The sequence below is a fragment of the Geospiza fortis genome, unplaced genomic scaffold (genome assembly GCF_000277835.1).
Source record: "Geospiza fortis unplaced genomic scaffold, GeoFor_1.0 scaffold70, whole genome shotgun sequence".
Lineage (NCBI taxonomy): Eukaryota > Metazoa > Chordata > Aves > Passeriformes > Thraupidae > Geospiza > Geospiza fortis.
In genome coordinates, this window is record NW_005054317.1 from 8,223,526 (window position 1) to 8,236,992 (window position 13,467).

Here is a 13,467-nt window from a genome sequence, read left to right on the forward strand (position 1 = left end):
CTGCCGCTGCTGGCGTGCATCCAGCTGCTCTCGTAGGCCAGGCAGTGCTGGCGCAGCGAGCAGCGCCGCTCCGACACGCACCAGCCGCACTCGAAGCGCGGGTCGGCCTTGAGGCACAGCCCGCAGCTCTCCCGCAGCGCCGAGCACTTGTACAGGTGGGCTGCAAGGGAGGGAGGAGGGCAGGGTCAGCACGGCTCCCCACACCATGGGAAAAGGTTTTGGGGGAAAAAGGCACCTGCTCTTGGCCGTTCCCACCAGCTCCCAGTGGGACAAATCCCCGCAGGAAGCAGCTAGCAGCACCCTGGACTCAACACCAAAGTGGAGTTCCTCCCAAAGCTCCTTGGGAAAAGCCTTTTGTTTAAAAACCCACCAAAGCATGGTGCAAACTATGGTCAGGGCCAGGGTGGGCTGGAGGCTGAGGGGGCACTGGGCCAGGTCCCATCCCATCCCTCACTCACCCTGGATGTTCTGGGGGTTGTCAATGACAAAGTTCCCATTCCAGACCACAGACAAGTTGACGGGCAGGTCACTGATGTCATTCCCTTCGTAGAAATACTGCAGGAGGAAACACAAGGAGGCAGAGCCTGTTAATTATTGAGACAAATGTCCTAGTGGTGAGGGGCATAGAGAAACATATAATGTCTTTACATGGATGTCTCCCATCAGCCAGAGGAGAGGGATGGGGTCCTGGCTGGGACTTGCTGGCTAGGGACAAACAGGTCTGACAGCCGCTCATCAAAGCACCAGTCACAGCACATGAAACCAGTGGGCTGGACTGACAAAAAAAGATAAAGCAGCAAAACAGAGGGTTTGTAAATAGACCCAAAGCCCATGAACTCAAAAGTCTGAAGCTGCTGCTGCTGGAAGATGAAGAAACAGATGGTGCCTCTGCAGCACATATGTACTTCTCCCCACAAGGCTCCCGAGCCCTTCCGCATGTCCTCCCCACTCCAGGGATGCTCAGTTGGGTATCTGGGATATGGTCATCACTAGTGAAGCTTGGGGAGGACAGGCTGGGCACATCACAGGAGTGGATTCAGTAGAGTCACCCTCAACAGCTGGTGGGAGGATGTCCCTCACAGTCCCCTCCAGCCCCATCACCCATAACAAAATGACAAAGCTGTGGCCACATGGTTGTGGGTGGGACAGAGCTGAGGACCGCTCCAGTGCCACATCAGCCCTCAGAAAGAGCTCAGGAGAGATGCCCCAGTCCCAGCTCCACACTGTGCTTGGACATTGGCTGCTCTCCATTTCAGGACTGGAACTACCACCCTGAGTTTCCATTCAGGAAGGTGACACCAGGGAATCCTACCCTCCCCAGCTTGAGGAGACTCAAAACTCAGGCCCTTGGACCTGCTGCTGTCCAGACAAATCCACCTCCATTTCTCCTTCTGGCCTGGCCAGCACCTTCTCCCCACCCAGACCCCTCTCCCCTGCCTTAACATCTGAGTCCCAGCCCAGCAGCACCATCAGTATTCCCTGCAAAGCCCCTGCATGCAGCCAGAGAGGTTTAATCGATACAGAGGCAGGAAGGCATTTGGAACCATCCCTGACAGCTAATGACCTCCTTCGGCAAGAGATTCCCCGCTCCTCGCCTGAGAAAATGACAGGCGTGTCAGGAGAGATTAAATGAATGATTCATGGCTTGCTGGAGTTTGTTAGAGAGCGGTAGATGCACCAGCAGTGGTTCACGCACAGCCCTGCCACCACCTCCAGGCAGTCCCAGTGTCACCTTTCACAGCCCCAGGTTGTACCAAGAGGTGGTGGCCTCAGCATCTCCTCCAGCCCTGCCTCAGCTGCTGCCCCACACAGGACCCTCTGCAGGGGCTCTGTTCTACTCGACCCCTCCCCAAGGGGTGGCCCATGAAGGAGGCCAGCTGGAAAACAACACTTCAGTCTTCTCACCTGACCATCAAAGCTGTGCTGAGTCTCTCCCAGACAGGCAGCATCACCAGCCCAGCATCAGACACGGCACCAAAATGGGGCACATGCCCAGAGTGAGACCTGGCTACAGCAACACACCCCTCCCTCAGCACTACAGCGTGCCAATGAGAGCCAAGCCTGGTCCTCCATCACAGCTTTTTCTTGGTGATCCTTTGTCCATGAGCCACCCCACCCAAATGAAGGGTGGAGGACCCCAAAATGCAGCCTTCCCCAGGGAGGAAGGCTGCTGCTGGTCAGCTGCACACAGCAGTTGTCAGACATAACACAGCCAGCTGCAAATCCAAGAGCTCCTCCACCACCTCCTGTCTACAGGCAGAGCCCCATCACCCCCAACAGAACCATCTGGGCATGGCACCTCTCACTGTGTTTGCTCAGATAACTTTCACCACATCCCCACCAGGCACCATCCACCACCAGAGCCTCCCAGCAACATTCCTGTTAGCAGGCCTGGGAAAATGAAGCCAGAACTTGGCTAGGAGTCCAGATCTGTTCACCTTGCCCTACCCTACTCCCACCCAAGGATATCCTCAACAGAACCACAACAGGGAGCTGGCCAGACCCATAGCAGTGAGCAGAGCCCATTTCCTGGCAGCAGGAGGGAGCACATGCTGGCGAGGGTGGTGGCAGTGCTGGAGCAGAATTTAGCTGTGACGAGCCACGTGGCAGCATAAGTGAAATTGGCATTTTCAATTTGTACTCTGACATGTCTCATTTGGGGCCCTGGCATCTCGGGAAGGCATCCAGCCTGCAGCTGTCCAAAACATTTATTTGCATCTCTCTGCCCCGGCTGCTTTTGGAAATTAGTTCTTCTGGGAGGTGGGTTGGAGGAAGAAGAATAAGGGGAGAGGGAGGGAGAATATTAACTCTTTGTGCACCAGTCCTGAGACAGCAAGAGGCCAACTGCATGAGAGACAGTCTCCCTCTGGGAAAGGACACAGTACTGAGGATGTTGACTTTGCTGTGGCAGGGAGCTGGAGCAGACAGCGGGGAGCAGCGGGAGCACAGGACTGTGTGAAGGGAAGTGGCAGACCAGGAGTCATTGCCTCAGCTGGTGTTCAAAGTGTGGGATCACTAAGGGAACCAGGACTTAAATGAAAATGTGTCCTCTGCATCTGCATGTCTGTCAGCAGCCTCTAACCTGCCCTGCAGAGACAGCAATGGGTCTGTGGCTTGGATGCTGTTCCTGGTCCCTGTGGAACATTGGAGCTGGAGTCAGGACTTGGCTGTGCACAGGCAGGAGCTGCAGCTGCAGGGGCTCCAGGCTTGGCCTCCTGGGACTTGGAGATCCATCAGATCTAATTTCCAAAACGTCTCGTATTTTGAAAGGTGTTTCCAAAAGGCCTCCTCACAACAGCCCTTGCCATACTGCAAGCACAAAAGTGGCCTCTCCACCCACAGCCAGGGAGGCAGCAGCATCCAAGTAAAGCAGCAGCCACCTTCCAGCCCCGAAGGCCCCACAGCTGGTGGGGATCAGGCAGGGGGTGCTTACCAATCTGTCCATCCTATGGGAACCAAAAAAGAGCTCACAGACAGCCAACAGGTTCCAGCACACTGGTTCCTCCCTGTTCTGAGCTAACATGGTGTTAAACACCCATTAAACATTTAATTGTTATTAACCTCCCAGTGAATCAATCCCAGTGGCTGGCAGCAGACTGGGATGAGCAGCAGGAGAGTAGGCCAGGATGGGTGTGAGTGAGGGGATGCACCTACCCAGGCAATCCTGCTGTCAGACCGTCTTTCACTCTACAAAGGTGCCCAGGACCCCCAGCAGTGCCAAAGGATGATTTGGCTTGGAAGACAAGCTATGGGAAAGGGATGTTTGCTCTGGGAGCAACACGCAACAGGCACAGCCTGAGAGCAAACCAACAGTGCCCAAAAGTGATGTGCTCTGATGCAGCACAGCCCACAGAAGGGGATAGGAGAAAAGATGCCATCAAGTGAGTCAGCAACTGAGATGAGAACTGCCTGGCCCCTTACCTAACCCAGCCAGTGTCCCTGTCCCTCCCTGAAGAGCTTACAAAGCAAATGTGGAAGAGAGGACAGAGGATGTTTCAGCCACACCCACCTGGATACTGATCTTCCCAGAGAACTGCATCTTCTGCAGAGATGAAGTTCAGGCAAGAGAACTCCTCACTAAGCCTTTCTCAAGACTCTTTACCCAAAACTCATCTCAGGCATCTTCCCAAATAACAACCACCAACCTCACATTCTTTTCACATCTCTGATTCTCACATCCACCCTGCTCCCATGCAGGGAATGCCACCAGCCCTGCACACAACAAGGGCTGTGGCTGTCACCTGCTGTGGAAGTCACACTTTTGATTCTAGGAAGCTCACTGCTCACACACCCACCAGCTAGCAGCAACAGACACTGACAGCTACCCAGCTTCCCTTGGGATGAGAGGTTCAGCACCCTGAGAGGTGCCTCCAGGGAGCCACACAGGAGACACAGCTGCAGCTAGCAGGAAAAACCCCAAATCTGTGGGCAGATTGCACTGAGATGCACTTTGGGATGTTCCTGCAAATGCCATGCCAACTGGACGAGGCACCAGCCCTTCCCATGCCAGAGGAGGCAGGGCAGCCCCACAGCCATCACACCCTTTCCACAGGGCATCCATCCCACTGCAGCCACGACCTGCCCAACCCATCCCCGGGGAACACAGCAGAGGGGCTGCTCCTCTGCAGGCAAACCCACACATCCAAATTTCCTGTGCAGCCCCCCTCACTCCCACATGCACCATCCCCCTGGGCTGCATTTCTGGAGGAGAGCTCGGGCTGCAGCTGTGTCCTATTTTTCTGTAGTTGATGACCTCAACTCCTTCCCCGCACTACAGGGACGGCAGTAATGTACATCGCGTCTCGCCAGGGCTCAACTGCAATTCATCATTATTTTATCTGCTGGAATTTAATTGGATCCTATCAAACTCTCCTGATACTCCCTTTTCACTTTAAACACTGCTGCAGGAAAGATAAATGTAGGCACCGCTAGGATGGAGAGCACGGCTTTGTTGGCGAACGGAGCTGGGGCTGTGGGCTCCAATGCTGCTTCCCTCTCCATGGCTGGTTAATTAGAGATACATATAGTGGAGGTGTGCAGTGCTCAGAACAGGGCATGTGTGTATGATTTATGTTCCTCTATAAATATACCCTGGGCCGAGTAAAACACCGTCATCCGCACAACGGCACAACTTGACAGTAACGCTCAGCCTCTGCTTCTGCATCTCCTTTTTCTCTTTTCACATGGATCCCCTCCTTTCTTCTCCAATCACACACAAGCTTCTTCACCTGGATTCCTCTTGCCTCAAACTCAGCATGGTATGACAATCTGAGACCCTGGGAATACGCCAGAGCAACACCCAGGTTCTACAGCAACCAAAAAATACCCAGAAAACATAAACCTGAGAGGTCTTACCTCACTCCCCAGCATCCACACTGGGCACCACACATGTGCCCACCCTGCCAGCCCAGCTTGCTCTGCACCCACACCACTGTGTCCCAGCAATAATGCTCACTCCAGGATGAACATCCCAACCTGAGCTGAGCCAGAGGGCAGGAACCCCCACAGCCACAGCAGAAACAGTGGGCAAGGTGGGCTCTCCATGCCAGGGGCACTGGTGAGAAAGGAACCAAAAGGGAGCCAGGGAGGTGGCACAGCTGCTCCTCACCACGTGGGGCTTTGGTTAAACAGAAAGGGAAATAACTGAGGCATGATGCTTAATTTAAAGTGCTGAGACAACAAGCTCATGAAGAGGAGATCAGGGGTTCTTCCTATTTATACATTTAAAGGGAAACAGCAGCTCTGGGGCTATTTCACCCTTAAAAGGAACATTTTAGAGAGAAAAAGCCAAAGCCTTGACAGCGAGAAACACCTGTAGCCGTTTTGCAAAGGCCAAGGCTAAATCAGATCAAGTCCAATGTTACAGGCATTAGTGCAGATTTGGGACTGTGGCACTTTTCAACTGCAAAACTGTTCCACTTCTGCAGCAATCAGGAGGATGACCTCTGTGGAGGAATGTCAGATGGGTAAGAATAGGCAGAGGTAAGGATATTTGGAGAATGAATCTCAGTGGCATCAACTTTATGCATTAAGACAGCTGACTGTTTCTCCATCCTCTACTGCAAAAAGCAAGCCTGGAAAAGTCTACCTCCAGAAGATTAAAAGCAATCAATTGGCAAAAATTAGTTTATTGGCAAAGATCTTCATTTTCTTAGTTAGGCTTGTCTTTCCTTTTTGCATCTTTACAATATATGTGGAAAACCATTAGGGTTGCTTTCCTCTTGAAGAGCAGAAAGAGACCAAAGTGAGGAGGCAGAAAATGTTCTTTCAGCTTGTTTATGGCTTGGGATGCTGGGGAATACCAGAGCTGGTCTCCCTTGAGTTTGCCAAAGATCTATTGGGTGTTTCCAACGATGTTTATAGTCAACACTCAGACCTTAATGAATGGACTGCGGAATATTTAACCAAGATGCCTTTTCTTCAGAGTGCTAACAAGTCATTGGAGTTTGACAAGCACTGAAACAAAAGACAAAGAGTTTTAAGGGGCTTGACTTATTATGCCTTTCATTCACCAGTGATTCAGGAATTCATCCCTTATTCCACAGAGTATTTAACCTCTTGTTTAGATCTCACTGAACTCCTGGAAACACTGTGTACTGAAATGCCTTTTGGCATCCATCCTTCACTAGTTGGCTGGGAAGATGTCATCTTTTTCCTATTTCTCCACTTGCCAGTGCTCTCCACACCAAAATCCTAACCCAAAGGATGAAGTGCAACGGAAGAAGCCGTTGGGCCACGGCTGGGAGAGCCTGAAGCACTATCAAGCAGCCAGATGGACTGCCAAAAGGCATGAAGGAGACAAACACCACACAAGTGTGAATCTGAATCCCCCACACCATAATGCAGCCTGGCTCATTGCCCTCAAACATTAAAGCAGGCGAGCAGACCCTGAAAGCAAAGCAGCTTCTTTCAAGTCAAAACTCTCTTTTTCTCTTTGTGAAGCCACCCTGCACCCAAAAGCCACATCTCCTGCCCCAGAGTGCAGCCCATGGAGCTGCTGCTACCTGCTCCCCATGCACCTCACAACACCACACACATGCCCTTCTGACAATTTGTGCTGTTTTCACAGCATCCCTGACAACTTCCAGGTCAAACATCCACCACTGTCAGCCCAGGAAAAGGTGCTGGTTACAGCTGTCCTATCCCTCTGGAGTAGAGCTGCAGAGGCCATGCAATCCTGGCAGCCACAGCATCCCTTGGGAAACACAGGGAATGCACTGTGCTTCAGACTCTCCCCCCTGCTTGACAAGTTGAAACACAGTGCGGAGAAATGAGTCCACACCGTTCAGAGCCTCCCTGCAAGCTCCACCTCTGTTATGTAAAGGCTCCCCCGTGGCTCAGGCACCTCTCCCCAGCACCCCCAGGAGCCATCAGGCTGCTGCTGTCAGCGCTGTGCAGCCACAGCACTTCCCCACAGGGAGCATCCTGCGGCACACGTGTCCCAGACTGCTTTGGAACAAACTCAGCCAAACCCCACACTACAGAACTGGGCAGGAGGCAGCTCCAGGCAGGGGAGAGCCGGCAGGAGGCTGCACTGGCTGCACAGCATCCCCCAGGGCTGCTGCCCAGGGCAGGAGGCAACGGCTCAGGATGCTCCTCCTGTCCTCTGCAGCCCTGGGATTGCTGGAGGAGGGAGGGAGCCAGTGCTCATCTTCAGTGGTTTCTAAATGTCACTTGTGCCACCAAAGAGAGCAGGGATCAGCACTGGTGTTAGGCTGCAAATGAGCTTTCACAGTAGGAGAGATGAAAAACAAATTTTAAAAGGATTAAATGGGCAAGCAAAGGGAGGGGCTGGCTGCATCTGGATGAGGGCAGGTCGGTGTAGAGCACAGCAGGCAGCTGAGGAGCTGAGCAATGGCAGCTCCCAGTGGGGCTATTAGCACCCAGAGTGGCTTTGTGCATGGGCTAGTGCCCAGCGAGAGGCACACACACAGCTCACCCAGGGCTGCTAAACCCCCTCCCACTTAGGGATAAGGTGCCTGCAGAGGGCAGAGATGCCTGTAGGAGAGAGCTGAAGTGACAGGGCGCAAGGACACAGAGGCAGGGAGTGATGCAGGGAGCATGGGAGGCAGGCAGGGGAAGGAAGCAGCTGCTGGTCAGATCAGGGATGGAGTCAGGGATGGACAGAGGCTGCAGGGGAGGAGGGGAAGTGCTTGCAGGGCTGGCAGGCACAGCTGCATGTGGAGGGCTCCACGTGTGCAATGGGACACAGAGGTGTTCCCTCTGTCCCGCCTGTAAAATGGGACAGCTTGGTGTCAGGGGGCTCCAGCACATCCGGGCCCAGCTGGCTGCAGTCCAGGCAACTTTCTTCAGCTTTGCAAACCCAATTTCCTTGGAAGTGCTCCCTAAATCCTGGTGGCTTCAGCACTGATCCTATCTGGAACGACCCCAAGCAGCCTCCCAGTGCACCTGGGGGTAGTGGCAGGAAGCCCCCCTCACACCCCACAACAACGCAACCCCTGTACCTGCCACGAGAGAGCAAAACTGCCCACGCAACGAGCTGGGCTGGGCCTGGGGCAGCAGGATGGAGCAGCCCACAGACAGGGCCCAGGGCAAGGGGAGCTGCTGCCCCACTCACCGAGGTGTTCTGGCACTGGATGCTGGTGCTGTTGAAGCGCAGGGCGGTGACGCGCGTGGTGCTGCCCGGGATGTGGAAGATGCACTCGTAGTTGCGCTGCCCCGACTGCGGCTGCGGCAGGTTCTTGGCCGTCAGCGTGATGGGCTTCACCACACCCACGGGGATGTAGATCTGGGTGGAAGGCAGGATCTGAGGGCAGTCCTGCAAGGGGGACAAGAAGTAGATGATGAGACAGGAACATTCCCCCAGGACCCCTGTGACCCTCTCCTGGCTGGCAGGCTTGGCAATGCACTGCAAAAACACCACCCTGAGCACATGCTTGAGAAAATCCTCATGTGCAGCAACCCCAAACCAGCATCCTATGCCTGCTCTGCCCAAAGCTTTGAAGACAGGAAAGAAGAGCACAAAGGAACCTGGTGGCAGGGCAGGAGAGTGTTTTCTACAGCTCGGGTTGATTTAGGTGGGAGGTGGGGAGAAGATCCATCTCTGGAATCTGTAACCTGCCGCTGCAACAGCAACACGTGTTTGGGCCGAGTGGCAACAATATGGACTTCAATGCCATCATTGCAGCCAGTAGGTTTCAGAGTCAGTGCCCACTGGACTGTGCACTGTCAAGCTACCTGCTCAGCCCTCCTGCTTCCCTTACAGCCTCCATCCCCCTTCCCTCATAAGCAGACAGAAAAGCCTTTTCCCTCTTTGACACAGCAATGTGCTCCTGCAGTGTGCCAGAGAACCTGCTCTGCAGCAAATTTTGCTGCTGCTGCTTCTATTTGCACCAGCTCAAAGCAGTGTCACCCCACCCAGCCTGGCTGCAGGCTGCCCAGCACACAGTGACTCCAGCCAGGGGATGCTGCTGAGGAAAGCACCTCCCTGCCAGCCCCTGGGGAAGGAGACATTGGGAGGGCAAAGCACTCCACTTTTAATAGCCACGGGCTCCCAGCTGCTCCAGGGGAGCTGGTGACTCTGGTGTGCAAAGCACAGAGGAGCAGGAGGGAGCAAAAATAAATGAGCTCAGGCAGCAAAACAGCTCTGCAGCCCTGGCGGGTAACACTTCTGCAACAACAGCCTGATGCAATCCCACACCGACTTTGCTGAGGCGGGCACAGGTCTCACACCTACAGCAGCTACTCCTGGGAGTGCTGGCTTGAAATAACATCAAGAGGGAATAACGTGTGAGCTGCTTTAGAAACAGAAATGCAGTGGACACAGCGCTCCACTGCTCTCACAAAGCTTCCCATGGTCACAGTGCAGCTGCAGGGGCAGCTCCAGCCCCAAGGCCACCAGCAGCCATGTGTGACCAAGGCTGCCCAGCTGCCTCCTGCCATCCTGCAGCAAGCCAGGCTGAGCCTTGCAAAGTGCCAGGCTTTATCTCTGCCAGTATGATTAATTAACTTTCAAACAATGCAGAGAAAAGAAAAAGAAACTGTTTCATTTAGTGAATCTTGACAGAAAAACCCAACCACTTTTACTCTTTGGGTTTTCTGTTCTTCACAAGTCTGTACTCCCCAAAAGCACAGTTTTCAAGGGGAGAAACTATTTATCTCCAAAACACACTAAATAAAATAAAAGCTGAGAGGATCAGTAGTGTTAGCCCCAAACCAGAGATGGCAACAGGGCTGGGGCAGTCTGGGGACACCGGGCACTGCTCTGCCACCTCCCTGCTCTGTATCACGGCTGCCACTCTGCAAAGTGGGGCTTCAGTTCCCCCCCACTTCCAGAATCAGCTCAACTCACAGTGGGGACACAGCTCATGCCTGTTGCCATTTCTATGGGTGTCCCCATGACTGCATGGTGGCTTTCCCTCACCAGTTCCCAGCTTGGAAGTGCTGTCAGAGGAAGCAGCCCCCACCTGCTTGATCTCCTCCACACTGCAGGGGGACCCCATGGGTGCCATGAGCCTTCCTCACAGGGCACACTCACACTTGGCAAATATTAACTCCTGGCTCACTCTCCAGCACTCCTATCGCCTCTTCTTTCAGCAATTATTGCTGCAGCCCAGCCGGGGTGGTGGGTAAGTCCATGCCCCCAGGCTGGGCTCACCACGGCTGTGTGCAGGCATGCCCAGGGAGCACAGCAGGCACGGGTCTCCCTCTCCCCACACAGGTAGGGGGGGCTCATTCTGCTCATTCCCAGTTTGAGCCCAATCCCCCCATGATGTCACAGGCTCCACATCTGCCAGCAGAAGTGTCTCATCCAGCAAAAATGTCAGGCTGTGCCCAAACAGGAAGCACCTGGTGCTGGTGGGCGCCCAGGGTGCCCAGAGGGGTGGGGGTGCAAGGACAACTCATTTCCCCTATGAGCAAGTCCAACCTCTGACACAACTCGGTCTGGCACTGCCCAGGGCTTCCATCCCTTGGGAACACTCTGCACAGCCCACAGAGCTCTGTGTCCTGCCAAAAACAGCCCTCCCAGCAGAGCCCCAGGCCCCAGCAGGAGGCAGCTATGAAGGCATGGGATAAGCAGAAAGGCAAGGCCCCAGCTCACACAAACTCCCAAACATCACACATCAGATTTTCTCTATTAAAACCATTTTTCTCGCTGGATGAGAACATGACTTGGATGTCCAGGTTTGCCTGGAGAGGTGAGAGCTTTAGAATCACACTGCAAATGCTGCCATTTGGGTTTCTCTGGCAGCTCCCAGCTGCAGCTGCAAGGCTGTGCATCAGCAGAGAGAGGATGAAGGCAGTCTGGGACTGGGCCTGACCCCAGCTTTGAGGTTCCTTCACAAAGTCCTCAGCCATTCCCAGTGAAGGGGAATGAAGAACAAATGCAAGCTGAACCTACCTAATCTGAACCAACACACCTGTTCCCCATAGCCCAGGAGCCTCTCACCCTCCACAGCAGCTCTGCATCAGCAGGGGCTGTCTCACAAGAGCAGCCTTCTGGGATGAAAAATGAACAGCAGCCTGTGCTGCTTCATCACCTCTTCCCCAGCCCTGCACCCCCCAGCAAAGCCACAGAGGAGGGCAATCTCCAGAGCCCAGGCTTTAAAGCTACCACAGCCAGGGGACAGGGACATCCTGACTGCTGTCACCATTTCCAGGCACATTTATGTGAGTGGTGGCTTCTACCCATGCCCATTCCAGCCCTGCCACCCCCAGAACTCCAGAAAAGCATTCCTGGCATGCCATGGACAGAGTGCCATGGATCACTCTGTTTTCCTACAAAACAACCACTTTCCCACCCAGGAAATTGTGGTGAACTACCCATGGGAAGGAGCAGACACAGTTACCCTCTGTCCCCGCATTTCCTGACCAGTGCCCACCACACTCCAGCCAACACAGACAGACCAAATCCTGCTTAAAATAACCTTCCTGCAGAGAGGATGGGGCTGCATGTCTACCATTAAATTGCCTGGTGGTGCCACAGGACTGGCAGTGAGCCCCCCCACCCACCACACCACCCTGCTGGGCACCAGGATGGCCAGGGATGGGGACAGGATGTCTCACCCCAGCCTGGGTCACAGAGCCACAGCTGCAGCTGCACTGAGGGTGCCTCACCATCCCTGCTGGGAACTGCTGAGGCCACACCAATGTGCAAACAGGCTGAGCCAGGCCATCCAAACCTCAAAGCAGGCACTGGTCCATTTCCCAGAGTGGCCAGAAGGTCTGCTGGGGGACACGCTGCTCCCACTGGGCAGTGACACAAGCTCCTGAGCAGCCAGCCCGTGGGAGAGCTGCACACATCCCAAGGGCACCACCCCTGTGGGGTACAGCCAGAGGCTCTGGGCTTCACCTGGCAGGAGAGGGGCAGATCCTATGTGGGGAATGGGCAGATGAGAACTGCTGCGCTCCAGAGGTCTGGACACCGCGTGTTGCATTTGCAGAAGCAATGCCAGGGCTGGCTGGCTGGCTGTGTGACCTCAGGAGCAGGTTTCTGAGATGCCTGAGATAAGCAGATTGCTCACTGCATTTCTCCACAGCACAAGCTAGGAGAAAACAGCTTTTTCCAGCTTTCTCAGGTTAGTAAATTCCCCTGGAGACATCAGGACCCTTCCCACTGGGGCCATGTACAGTCAGTGGGAAACTGGAGTTAAATGGAGCCCCCTTCCAGAACAGGGACAGAGTTTCCTTCCCATAACTCTCCCTTCAGGATCCAAATCAGCATTTACTGTAGAGCCAGCAGTGCTTGCCAGAACTCCATACCCAAGCCAAGCAGGCACCACAGGCTGGGGACAGCAGGATGTCCTGCAAACACCCTGCTGATGGCAGCTATCCCCAGTGAGTGGCACGGATGCTGCACAGGATGAGCCCCCACAAAAGAACATGTTCCTTAGCAAAGCAGTTGAGATGAAGAAGGCGTGAGGTGCAGCAAAACAGTTTGTTTTACAGATTTCAACCTTCCCCTCTCCAAAAACAAGTTGTTCTGCAATGACAGTTCGAGCTTGCTCCCTTCACAAACATCAAAGGAAAATGCTTTAGCATCTCTGCCTTTGTTTTTCCTTTCATTCAGCCTAAAGTGCTCCGGGCTTCAGCCGACTTCCCAAGCTGCCTCTCCCCACCAGCAAGCACATACTTCCATCAGCATCTCCCTTTCCTCCCTCCCTCACTGCTCCTCAGGTAGTCCCAGCACCCCAGGAGAGGCAGTGCAAATGGTTTCTGAAGGATTTTGCCTTCTTCTAACCCCTTCCCCAGAGGGCAGGGGACCCTGACAGGACCAGAACAGGCAAAGGGAGCAGTTTCACACTCTTACCTCAGAGAGCTTGACACGGCCCTCCAGGAAGGAGCAGTCAGCAGCGTTGTGGGTGCAGATGTGGCGGTACTTGCACCAGTGGCAGGGGAAGGAGCCGTTCACACAGGACAGGCAGCTGCAGAGGGACAGAAGTGGGCACTGTTAGGGCAGCATCAAGGCAGAGTGCAGAGGGACATTTCTTGGGATGCTTCAGCCAG

At 54.3% G+C, this 13,467-nt stretch overlaps 1 protein-coding gene across 1 annotated transcript in view; it reads right to left on the bottom strand.

The window, feature by feature from the left end:
- The window catches only part of PLXNA1 (plexin A1), a 98,111-nt gene that overhangs the window by 33,598 nt on the left and 51,046 nt on the right, over positions 1 to 13,467 (bottom strand). The window contains exons 8-11 of the mRNA XM_005420215.2: positions 13,271 to 13,385; positions 8,579 to 8,779; positions 459 to 555; positions 1 to 160 (exon numbers count right to left, since the gene is read on the bottom strand). Coding sequence (XP_005420272.1) covers positions 1 to 160; positions 459 to 555; positions 8,579 to 8,779; positions 13,271 to 13,385 — 573 coding nt within the window. The remainder of the gene's footprint in view (positions 161 to 458; positions 556 to 8,578; positions 8,780 to 13,270; positions 13,386 to 13,467) is intronic.